At 37.2% G+C, this 12,608-nt stretch overlaps 1 protein-coding gene across 4 annotated transcripts in view; it reads right to left on the bottom strand.

The window, feature by feature from the left end:
- KHDRBS2 (KH RNA binding domain containing, signal transduction associated 2) overlaps nt 1-12,608 on the bottom strand; it is a 324,004-nt gene that overhangs the window by 162,641 nt on the left and 148,755 nt on the right. For all 4 annotated transcript variants that reach the window (XR_004060582.1, XR_004060581.1, XR_004060583.1 and 1 more), the window contains exon 4: nt 6,141-6,287. Coding sequence is in view for 1 of the 4 variants with exons in the window: in XM_030944729.1 (XP_030800589.1) it covers nt 6,141-6,287 (147 nt within the window). In the remaining 3 variants the exon portion in view is untranslated. The remainder of the gene's footprint in view (nt 1-6,140; nt 6,288-12,608) is intronic.

Here is a 12,608-nt window from a genome sequence, read left to right as displayed (position 1 = left end):
ATGACTCTCTTGAGTACACTGACGTTTGAATGTATTGATAATAACTTGATTTTTAAGCAATGTTTAGGAAAAAAGGCTGTGAAGAGCTAAAGTGCAATGACATTTTAGACCTTGACAGAATCTCTGAATTTTATTTCCTTGATTATCAAAACTTGCGTGTGAAATTGCCAGAGATGTTGCACTCTGGGAAATACAGAACCCAGCACAGCTAAAACAGCTGCTAAAATTTTTCCTTAGCACAGTTTTAAAATTATTACTGTACTAATTATTTATTATTGCAAGGATTTTTGAAGAATGTGCAAGTGTAAATTATTTACTTTGACAGGCATAAAAGATGAATTTTAGAGATGCAGATCTGCTGCTGCTCAGCATCATATTTAGGGAAATATTTTGCCTGCTGAGGTTCTTTGAAAGAGGAAAAAAAAGACTGGCATCCCCACACCCACACTACAGCTTATTTAGAAACAAACATAAGAGTACAAAACCATTGAGTATGAAATGGTATGTAAAGAGAGATATCATATTATACTGTAGCACAGAAGTAATTCAGATGTCTAATAAAAATGTGCAAAATAAATGTCATACACCTAAAACTGACAGATTTGTTACATCTGCTGTATGTACACAGATTATTTGTAACTTTGGTCTGTACTAGATAGGAGTTCCTACATATACAGTAAATGTATGTTTGAGGTAAAATAATTTATTTTTACAATATTAGAGAAAGACCTTCAAGGAACTAAACCCTACTTTAAGATGTTTTAATTGTTCCCACTGAAACAAATTGGCCTCCCAAGTTTGTTTTCAATTTCCCATAGATCTCAATTTTTTTCATAAATAGCTCTGGCAAAAATAACTTCCAGTGTGAAATTAGTAAACTTTGATTTCCCTGAAAGGCTCTTCTTCCTTAGTGATTTTTCACTTTAATTAGCTGGATCAATGAGAACAGATAATATTCTTAAATGATTGGTAAGAAAATTCTTTTAATCAATAGTATAGAGCAAGGTGAGATAAAAGGATGGAAGATAAACAGCCAGTAAGATATTTAGGCACTTACAAGCAAGTCTGGAAGACATTGTAGCCTGAATTAAAAACAACATAAAACTCTGCATTCACCTGTTGCCTCACTACAGTGATTTCTAATAACAGAATCTGATCTGATCTGATAAACACCCAGAGAATACTGTACAGGCAGATGATCACCAGACATTGCCAATCAACTGGACTGCATTACATGGCCATGTGTTTATTCCCAGCCCTTGAGTGGTGCCAATAAGCCTCAATTTAAAGCAGATACAAGTGGCTAGGATAATGTATGCAAATATATTGGACAGCAGCTTTTAAAGTGGTAATTGGTTCAATTTCTGATCATCTGACCGCACAGTTGTAAACAATCTTTTGAAAGTGGTCATGTCACCGCAGCTGCAATCTGCCCTCTACATAATAGCTCCCTATTACAGAGCACTCACACGTAAAATGAATGATCAGTATCTGCTTCTCTCATTCTCCCAAGGGATGCTAACCATGTCAAATAAAAATGCTTTGCTTAAAGGGATAAAAGTGTGAATCAGAAAAAAGATTTTGCCTGTGTTAGAAAGCACAGAACTCCTAAGGAACAGTATAGCTCCTTACAACATGGGAATTAAGAGCTTGTTCAGAAAATATATTTGTATGTTTGGATATAAATCAAAATTATACAATCCTATATAGCAGGAGTGATGTAGAATTTCACTGGTCAGTAATAGTGAAAAAAACTTGACTGCATTAGATAGCCATGAACCTTTAAAAATCGCCAGATTTTAAAGCTTGAAAAGCTTCTAGGCTCTCCTCCCCTCCCTCCCTCTGCTCCTCAGTCTCCCCTTCTAGTTTGTTGACCTGCATCCCATTCTGAGGCACTGAGATATAACACCAGCCTTAGGTCCCTCACAGACCTAGGTCCCTGGCAGTTTAGGATCAGAAGTACTTGGCTGTCAGATACCTATGGATTTTATCAAATCTGTGCTGGCCACTAAAAAACATGTCCTCCTCCCAGGTATCCTATTGTTTGTATTTTCCACGTAGCTAATACTGGATAATTTCCAATATGTTAGCATCAGTTCCAAATGTGATTGTTAATGCAAAACCTTGACTTGGGGAACACATTCTGGTTTTCATTTTTACTAGGTTGACAGAAAAATAATGGAGCAGACAGTTGTTTTTCAAGACTGAGATTAATCCTACCTACTTAATCATGGCTCTTTTGATTTGTCATATTTCAATTATATGCAAATTTTCATACTAAATAAACATCAATCCAAAACGGAACACAGTATCTAGCTAGTAATTGGATATGACACTCCACAAAGACTTAATTTTGCATAAAAACCCACCAAAGAACTAGCAGTCACTTACAGAATAAATCTTATCAACCAGTTAGCAATGTCCTGCTGGCAGCACCCACACAGACCTCAAACCATTTGCAAAATGGAAGCTGCAGACAGCAAAGGAAGCAGCTTGGCTTTGGAAATGTGGCAGCTGCCAAGAGCTGCAGACACTTGGATTCAGTCATGCACTGAAATGCCTGCTGGAAGGAGCCCAAAGCACCAACTGAGATCGAGCTGCAGCTATGGAATATGTTAACTTGTGGGACTGACTGTGGTTTCTAACTCTGGCCTGGAGGCAAAATCTTCCTTACTAAAAATATGGATACCTGTTATTGAGGTTGAAGGTAAAAAAGAAGTAATCACATTTAAATCAAAAGTAGTTGTTCATGAAAACTTTGCTTCAGTTAATAAATGTTCAATTTTTTTTCTCAGTACTGCTCTACATTTACCTACTTTTCTCTTATTATGTTTTCTGGGCATTTATCTTAAAATTCAGTCTCATTAAAACTTCTGAAGAAGGTATAAAAACATGATTCCATTTCACTGACATGATCAGTGTAATTTCTGAGGGCAATATTTCATGTAATCTTCAGAAAATTCATAAGCAATGTGAAAACTCATTTGAATACTTTATTGCATCCTTGATTTGGTATAAATAAAACTGTTCTATTCTACTGTTTTATCCTTGTCATGCAATCCCAATATTCATTGCTACAATAAATTAAGTCTTATAAACAACAAAACATCATAAAACAAACTCAAGAGATGCTGCAAATAGAGAACAAAAAGGAAATTATCTAATGCAATCTTTCTGAGTGAAAAACCCTTGAAACATGTTGCAGCCAGTCAGTTAATAATGGCTTTGTAAATCTGAAATGAAGCAGAGGGGGATAAAACTAATAAACAAGTCATAAAGTACAATTTTTACTTGTTTGGAGTGATTATGATTCCCTGGAGGGAAGAGGGGCACAAAAAGGCTGGTTAGTGTTCAAGGATCACCTCTGCCAAGCTCGGGAATGAGCATTACAATGAAGAGGAGGTCAGGCAAAAATGACAGGAGGCTTATATGGATGAACAGGGAGCTCCTGGATAAACTCAAAAAGGAAGTCAACAGAGGGTGGATGCAGGAACAGGTAGCCCGAAAGGAATACAGAAATTGCCCAAGCAGCCAGGGATCTTGTTAGGAAAGCTGACAGAAGCCCTGACAGAATTAAAATTGGCCAGGGCAACAGGAAAAGTATGTCAGTGATAAAGGGAAGACTGAGGAAAATGTGGGCCCTCTCTGGAGCAAACAGGGAGACCTGGCTACCCAGGACAGGGAGAAGGCTGAGGTCATCAATGACTTCTTTGCCTTGGTCTTCCCAGACAAGTGCTCCAGCCACACTGCCCAGGTCACAGAAGGAAAAGGTGGGGACTGAGGGAATGAAGAATTGCCCACTATAGGAGAGGATCAGGCTGGAGAATATCTAAGGAACATGAAGGTGCACAAGTCCACGGGACCTGGCGAGCTGTGTCTGCTCGTGCTGAGGGGACGGGCTGAGGAAGCGGCTAAGCCACTGCCCATCGTATGTGAGGTCATGTCAGCACACTGAAGCTCCCACTGACTGGAAACGGGGAAAAGGAACCCCCACTTACAAAAAGAGAAATAAGGAAGATGCAGGAAACTACAGCTCTTTCAGCCTCACCTCAGGTCAGAAAGATCATGGAAACAAATCCTCCTGGAAGTTTTGCAAAGACACATATGAAATGAGGAGGTGAATGGTGACAGCTAACTTGGCTTCACTAAGGGCAAATCATGCCTGACAAATCTGGTGGCCTTCTACGACAGGGTCTATTCCTGCCACAGTCAACAATGTTCAAAATTTCGTAACTAAGAACCTGATTTTGTATTTCCTGCAGTGTAGCTATTATACTTGTGCTGGAAAACAAATATAATCCTTCCAAATAAATAATGTGCCATCCAAAATTATATGCTTGTATAGATGCTGAATATTACAACAGATTTTAATACTAATCTGAAACCACACAGTTCTGTCTCCCTTATTCACCCAGGCTGAACAGAACACATGATGGATGTTAAAAATCCAGATGCCATCTTCATTGCACCATGCTAGAATGCAGGAGCTCTTTTCCAGAATGAAAAGGACATAAGAAGGTAACTTTAAACAGAAACCTCTTACAGAAACAAACTGAAGTTTTGGAAAGTCATGAACAACTGGAAATAGGGTTATCCAAATGACAAAGATGGGCAAATTTTGTAATTGGCCCTGTTATCATTTTAAGCTATAACACACCAGACTTTTCAGGAATATGTTACTTAATGATAAATTTTCTTTCAGTGTAATGGCTTGGCAGATCTTCACCATTAGCTTGCAGCCAAAATGTCATTCCATGACATGCTGCCAGCATTACAATATTGACCTAATTTGTCCCTTGTGTTTTATGTTCAACATAAACTCAGAAATCATGAAAAAGAAAATGTTTTCTTGTCTTACAGTTATTTCAAAGAATTCTAAAATGGTATTTTATTAGCAGTGTTCCCAAACTGGAAGCATAAGGAAATCAGGAGGAAAAATCAGAAAGACAGATTTAATTTGTTTAAAATGTAGCTCATTTCTGGGCATTTGATGCCAACAAATTTTTTATTTAAAAGAAATATCCAGATATTTATTTTTAACAATCTTAAGCTACTTAGTGTTCTTAAAAAACTGTATTTGCTCTTAAAAATTTAACATTTAAATAGTCTACTTCAATATTTTACTTGTAACATATTCCCCTTTTCTGGCATGAAGAAGCCTACAGCAAAAAAGGCATTGAAATTCTGCCATGCAAGTATTCATATGCCTCACCTGAATACCTCTTTTCTTGGCTTCCTATTACTCATTACAAAAAGGCACTCTTCGAATCCTTCCATTATTATTATGAAGAGGCCTGAACATACACTTCATTTTTTCAATCAAAAGAGAAACAAGCTCTCATCATGTTCTTTTTAAGGGATGTAAGTTCTGAACATTTTTAGAGCACTAAGAACTCTCAGGACAGACCTCAGAAAACAACTCATGTAATTCTAGTACTACTTCACTTAATATTTAGTATGCTTATGCTTCAATGCTAAGACAAATTTAAGTATGAAAATAACACGGAATGCACTTACAAATGTGGAAAAAATAATTTTCAGAGAATTTGAGGAAAATCAATAGACACGAAGGTAAATATTTCAGAAGGTGATATATTTAGTATAAATCAAATTGAAAAAGTTCACAGCTTTAGAGTACATTTCTGCACTCTCCTAGCTGGGGGAAGATTGCCAAACTGTGGTCTGAGTGATAAGGTGAACAAAAATGTCTTAGGAATATTTTGCTCATGCCGTTTGCTGCACAAGAAATTCATTAACTTCATTAGCAAGATATTTAGGTAAATTGTTACATGTAGTAAAATGTTTTTACAGACTTAAATATTCAAAAATCCTGAAAGTGCACTCTCATACAAATGACTAATGTCTGCAATCAGAAAACAAAAGTAATCTGCCAGTTCCTCCAGAAAAGAAGAAGGGAAAGCAAAAAACATTGACAAATGGAAATAATAAAATAGCTAGAAAAAATATCAGGGCATCAACTGTGACACTTAATGGCCTGTTTGGCATCTCACTGGGACAAAAGAATGAAAGACAAAGTTCAACAGAACACAGTGAAGGCGTTTTTCCCCTAGTCTAAAAAAGGAACAAACTCAATGCAACAAAACCATAACCTGTCAAGAAAAATGTTATAAGTGACTTACAGGAACCAGGAATTTTTTTATTTCTTCCAAGGCATGACTCATACGAGAATACGCCTCCCCAGGTGGAGCAAACACTTCAATTAATACATGGAGCTCATCACTCAAGTGTGCGTATTTGGCTTCTCCACTTTTCCTTAGCTCTTCCTCCTATGAAGAAAGGGTGGATTTGGTTTTAAAACTGGAAATCTACTAATTTTGCAGTGATTTAGCATTCACAGACAACATGACAGAAGGACATACTGTAAGTAGACTTTTAAATCTGTTAAGAAATAAAAGTCAAGTTCAAGCCACTTAAAGATTTAAAAATCAATTCTGAGTGTTTGAATGATAAAACCAGCATAAGTATCATCTAAACCAGATTTTAATCAGCACAGTGAAAAAATGCTAAATACACCAGAAGGAAGAACTGACATATTAAATCCATAATGGAAAAGCTACGTTCATCTGTCTGAATCTTAGCTCTTAACAACAAAAAACCCCATAAAATAAAGATGTGTTTAACCATTTTGGAACACTATTGTTTAGTAAACTCTTTAGGTTCTTCAACAAATGTCTGCAGCCTGTACATTTTAGTATCACCAAAGAAAAATATGCCCTAGGACTTTTATTTGAGACACAAAGTCACAGGATAGTTTGGGTGTGAATTACTAAAGATTATGTAGCTCCAGTGCCCCTGCCAGGAACAGACGCCTTGCACTAAATCAGGTTCCTCAGGACCCCATCCAAACTGGCCTTAAACACTCCCAACAATGGGGCATTCACAACTTGTCTGGTCAAACTGCTCCAGTGTCTCACCATGCTCATAGTGAAGAACCTTTTCCTAAGGTTTAACTTAAAACCTACTCTCATTCAGTTTAAGCCACTACCCCTTGTCCCCTACCATGCACCTTTTCACAAAGTCCCTCTCCAGCTTTCTTGCCCTCTTTCTGTACTTGAAAGGTGCCGTAAATTTACCCTGAGCCTTCTCTTCTCCAGGCTGAGTAACCCAAATTCTCTTCATAGCAGAAGGGTTCCAGCACTGGTTATCCTCATGGCTCTCCTCTGGACTTGCTCTGACAGATCCATGTGCTTCTTAGGCGGAGAGCCCCTGAGCTGCTCTCAGTACTCAGTGATGTCTGAGTTTCAGCCCAGTCCCAATTCAGGGTCCCTATGCAATGTGGTGTGCAGCTCAGATGGTGAATCACACCTAGATATAGCTCAACCCTCTTTGGGTCCCAAAGAGGGTTGAGCTATATCTATAAAATAAGCCTAATAATCCTACTTCATGTTGGAGTAATGTTCTGAAATGTCAATCCACTTTCTTACACAAAGTTTTGAGATAGCAAATGTAAATTGCAAAATAGATTCGTAGTAGTTACTGCTCCATAAAAATCAAAGACATAGAATAGTGATCATGTTAATGGCACTGGCTATGACAACATAATGAAAGATCTAATCCATTACTATATAAGATTCCATAAGTAATGCTAAAGAAATGATGAGCTGAACTCTCAGTCTTCAAAAATATTTTGAGAAATGTAATTTAGAAGAAAATATGTATACACAAAAAACATTATCACAGAAAAAGGACTAATTTGTTTGAAAATGGTGAAGCGCTTACAGCTTTTTAGTATAAACTAAAATAATAGTTTATGAACATGTAGTTAAGATATAAAAACTGTAACAAGAGATTACAATTCTTACTGATTAAGTTTATTTAATTCTGCATTAATGTCACTTATTTTAGCATTGACTAATTTACACCACTGCTTGCTACCAAAACCATTTGTAAAATGCTATGCTCCTAACAATAAGTATTCAGTTCTTTTTATCTATGTTAGAAGATCCAGCCTTAAGGACTTTTTGATTTTCCAGAGAATACACAAAGGCTACATCCTGCAGCTCCAGAGCCCTAGATCTGGCTCCATGCTAAGTTAACATTTGGAGATTATGATAAAATCATAACTCAGTAAATTTTAACTATTATTTTATTTTTAATTTTTAAAATTGACATATTTGTTTGCAACTGAAACTAGAAAATTAAGATAAGATATAATTGTCTCAGTATTTTTATTTTTACAGTTAAATTATCTTTGGCATTTTAGCTTGTCACTGAAATCTCATTGAAATTTCCATAAGAACCATAGCATAAATATTAAAATCTATCATGAGATGCTTCCAGTTTTCTGGAAAAAAAATCATACATTTGATTATGTCTAGAAAAATCTGGTATAGAGTTTTCAGTAGAATTAAGCTGTAATAGTTATAAAGGTGCACCCTAGTGATTGCTGGAAGTTTCTTCCCTATTGCTTTTTTAAGATTCTGAGGAAAAAAAAAACTAACAAAAAACCAACAAATGCCAAAAAGCCCCAAAAGTTATCTTTCAGGAAAAGACTACAAAGAAACTTAGAATTTAGAAATTGGACCCTTTTTTTCAGACGTAGAAAAAGCAAAAGAATAATATTTGGCTCATTGTTTTGATGAAGATTCTGTACAGCTAAGACATCAGCAAGATGATTTTATAATGCATACCTGGAATATGCCTCTTCAGTGGTAACAATGGTAATTATGTTTCTCTTTCAGTTCCTGAACAAACTCAGGTTTTCTTACAACACGTGATCTTATAACCTGCCTCTCCAGTTCAGCACATGCTTTCTGTCACCACTTGGAGCTTATTTCTAAAGCTGTTGGAAACCACAGGCTGAGGTTCTGAGATATTACATATTTCTTCATGAGGGAACTTAATGAGGTTTCTTCTTGTGGAACACATGGGGTTAAAGACCAAATGTTCACACAGTATCTCTTCCCATCATAGGGTAAAATGTCACAATAATGCTCCTTTTATTGCAAGTGTATGTACAGAGACAAAGAAACGATTAAGGAAAACTATGACCATGTGAGCACTGCACCAAGCTCTCCTTCCCAAAGCCAGTGAATATGGCTGAGTATTTGGGGACTGAATGCAGCCTTACATTTAATCCTATGTGGGGTACCAGGCATCTAACAAGCAAACAAGAGACATGGCTCACACTGTTGGGTATGGCAGGTGATACCTGGCAGCTAATACAGCTTTCCAAGGGCACTACACATGAACAGGCCCTCCCAGGAGCGCAGGGAGATGGACAACACCTTTGCAGATCTTCATTAGCAAGCAGCACATCCCAAAATGGTCAGTGCCATGGACCCAGTACCCACATTGCTTCTATTTAGGATGGCAGTACTGCCCCCTGTGTAGCACAGCAGTGGGTTTTGCCTCCTGCTTAGTTGTACTCTGGTTGCAATAACTGAGTTCCCATTAGAAGCCAGAGAGCCTTTCTGAAGCCCAACCTTGATTTAGTTTCATAAGGAGAGGAATCCAGTTAAAACCCTGTGAGCTCTGCTCACTTTAGATAATGGGAATTGGGAATGATCAGGAGGCTCTCCTCTAAACTATGCTTCTGAGTCAAACAAAAACACTAATGAATAACACCCCATGTAGGGCTGGTAAAGACTGAAATGGATTATGAGACTTTCCAGCACCTGACACATTAAGGCAGAAAAAGTGAGATCATCATAAATCTATTTTTCATGGTGTTCCTTACTAGGCTATCTGGGTGCTAATGGCCTTCCAAGGCCCTAGTGGCCTTTAATGTACCCGTGCAATTACTTGTGGACTTTGGCTGTTTCTCATATAACTCTGCCTTAATCACCTCTGAGGTTCAGGTATTCCCCATTGTGCTGTCTGTAACTTTTGGCAGATTCTCATAGTTTTTTACATTCTACAATTCCCTACATCATGTCCAGTAGTTTTCTAGACCCTGTTCAGCTTGCACAGCCTTGGCCAGTGTCTACCCAGCAGCCAAGTTGTTCCCTCACAGCCCAAGCACAGAAATAACTGCTTAAGCTTACTCATGTAGACATGAAATGAATCACAGTGGAAGGTGATGAGCATCAAAAGCCTGATGGGTTCACTGAATCAAAATGCAGTTAAATCTCAGGCGCTGGATCTTAGGGGAGAAAACCAACAAACCTGGGACCTGATCAGTTCTGCTTTATAAAAGGAAAAGAACAGATTCCTTGGTTTCTGGGTTAGTGATGGCAATCACTCTTAGTACTGACTCTCAAGTTCAGAGTATGATTCTTAGTTCACGGTGACAATGATTTACTTCAGTGTGGGTTGAGCACAGCAGAAAAAACATGTATCACCCTGCACAAACAACTGCCCTCATCCTGATCCTCTTCCACTCCATTCTGCACGTCAATTCCCTTCATTTCTCAAGAGTGACAGAACCCACCTCCCCTCATATAATACATACTTCCAGCTTCCTTCATTCCCTTCATTCTCTCTTCTTCCTCTCATTCTTAGAGTGTCTGTCACACAGTGCTGAAGTCCATCCACCCTCAACATGATGTATGGCTCTATAACCCAATCCTTCCTAAGGATAACAGGTGTTTTGAAACACCTACTGTGTTTTATAATTTCCAGTTGACTAAAGCAGGGAAAATGAGTTACAAAACTCTATAGAAGAAATATTAGGAGTACCAACCTCTGCAAAAGTGAAGTATGTGAGTGATAGGAATGTAAAGGCCAAGAAAAATGATAAATTATCTCTGGATATGAGAGGAGTCTTAAAGTTTCAAAAGGATGTGTGTTGTCAGAGAACTGCTTTCTGTCTGGAAGTCTGGCCAAAATGCTTGAATAAAAAGACTAGAAAAAAAGTTGAAAGAAATGGAGTTTGTACAGACAACAATTACACAGTCCAGATTGGTGAAGCAAAAATGTCCTCATAACACTGAAATAAAGGATATCAAAGAATAATACAAAAGAAACTTGCAGTAGGAACTCTGTAGCTCTCAGAGATAAATTTAATCAATAGAATACAAGGAACTTCCTATAATGAAACAAATACAACTACAAAAAGAAACAATGGGTGCTTGAGGAACAATCGAGAATTGCAATGGATTTCATATCTTGCAAGAATTTACAAAGAAAAGTATAGTGCAGAGACAAAGATGATAATCACAGGGCTGCTGCTACACAGGCATTATTCATAAGATCAGTGGGAAATGCTACAGAATAAAATTAATGAGCATGCAGTTTGACAAATGCAAACCTATTAATTTTTAATCTGGACATAAAGGAAAAAAATCAAAATGTTGTCTACCACACTGACTGTAGTATAAGTAAAGTGAACTCATTTATTGGGGGTACTGGGATGGAGTTAAAAAAACCTTCAAGTCCAAGGTCCCATCAGTAGAGAAACAAAGAAAGAAAAAAAAAAGAAAAAAAAAAGACAATTTGATAATGGAGGAGGCATTGGAAGATTCAGTAGAGTACAGAATGAAGCTAAAAGACCTAAGCTATTCCTTGACTCTTATTTTTAAACCAGTTATTCTCACTCCAGGAAGAAGGGAAGAAGAATAAAGAAGATGGAAGTGCTGAGTACATGGAGAGAGCTCACATAGCAGTGCAAAGACACTGCTTTGGGTGTACAACACCTGCAGTCAGCCAGAGACCCCATTAAGAAATGCGAGCATCAGAAAGAACATCACCTACAAGAGAAAATAACTGGAGATACAGGTGACAACAATTATTTTTCTATACTTGATTCATCATTAAAATTTTCATTGTTACTTTGGTGAATTGGAGCAGAGAATTGTGTACATACAGTACTGTCTTGGGCAAACAGGTCCTTCAGTGCTTTATTTCCTGATGCTTTTCAAAATTAAATGCAACAAAATCTCAGTGGCTAGAAGGTACTAAACCATACTTAGATCATTGTTTTATTTAGAGAGGTGAAAAGGAAAAAAAGATTAATCAGCAGAAGAATGTGATGATAAGACAACCACTATTGAAAGAACCCTAACAGTGGCATGAAGGTTAAATGAAGAAAAAATAGAAATTCTTTGGAGGAAAAAAAAAATTTAGGAAAAAGATTGACACACTGAACTGGTAGTTGCCAAAACTGAGGCATCAGACAGTGACCACTGTGACCAACAACTAGTGATCTATGCTTAAATTCCCTGCCAGAAAACTAAGAGTTCACAGACCTGTAAATGTTGCTACAGTTGTACAAATCTAAGCAGAAGCTAAAACAGCATAGATAAGAACCACCTGGGCACTAGGAAATTGCTCCTTGAATTAACCAAGCCAAAGATGTTTATTGAACACAATCAATGAACTGCAAGTTTGCAAAGCTTATGTGGGAAATCAAAGATCCTCAAGAAATGCACAATTACCATACCTAAAGATGCTTCATAGGATTTTGTTAATCTTAAAACTTATGATCACAACTAGGGATCACTGCAATTCAGCTACCTTCAGATTCAGGAAAAAGACTTTGCCTTAATTAATGAGAGTAGAAAATGTCATGCTTTTATTTATGAAAGGCTAATTAGCAGTTTGTTGCAACCAAGTTACAATGTAGTTTGCTTGAACTCCAAACAAGATGTTACACTTTTACTATGGGCAAAAACATATCTTAAAAGAAGTATTTTCTTTTTTTTTCT

The sequence above is a fragment of the Camarhynchus parvulus genome, chromosome 3, assembly GCF_901933205.1.
Source record: "Camarhynchus parvulus chromosome 3, STF_HiC, whole genome shotgun sequence".
NCBI classification, from domain to species: Eukaryota; Metazoa; Chordata; class Aves; order Passeriformes; family Thraupidae; genus Camarhynchus; species Camarhynchus parvulus.
Note: the sequence above shows the minus strand (reverse complement) of the source record. Positions and strands in the feature narration are given on the sequence as shown.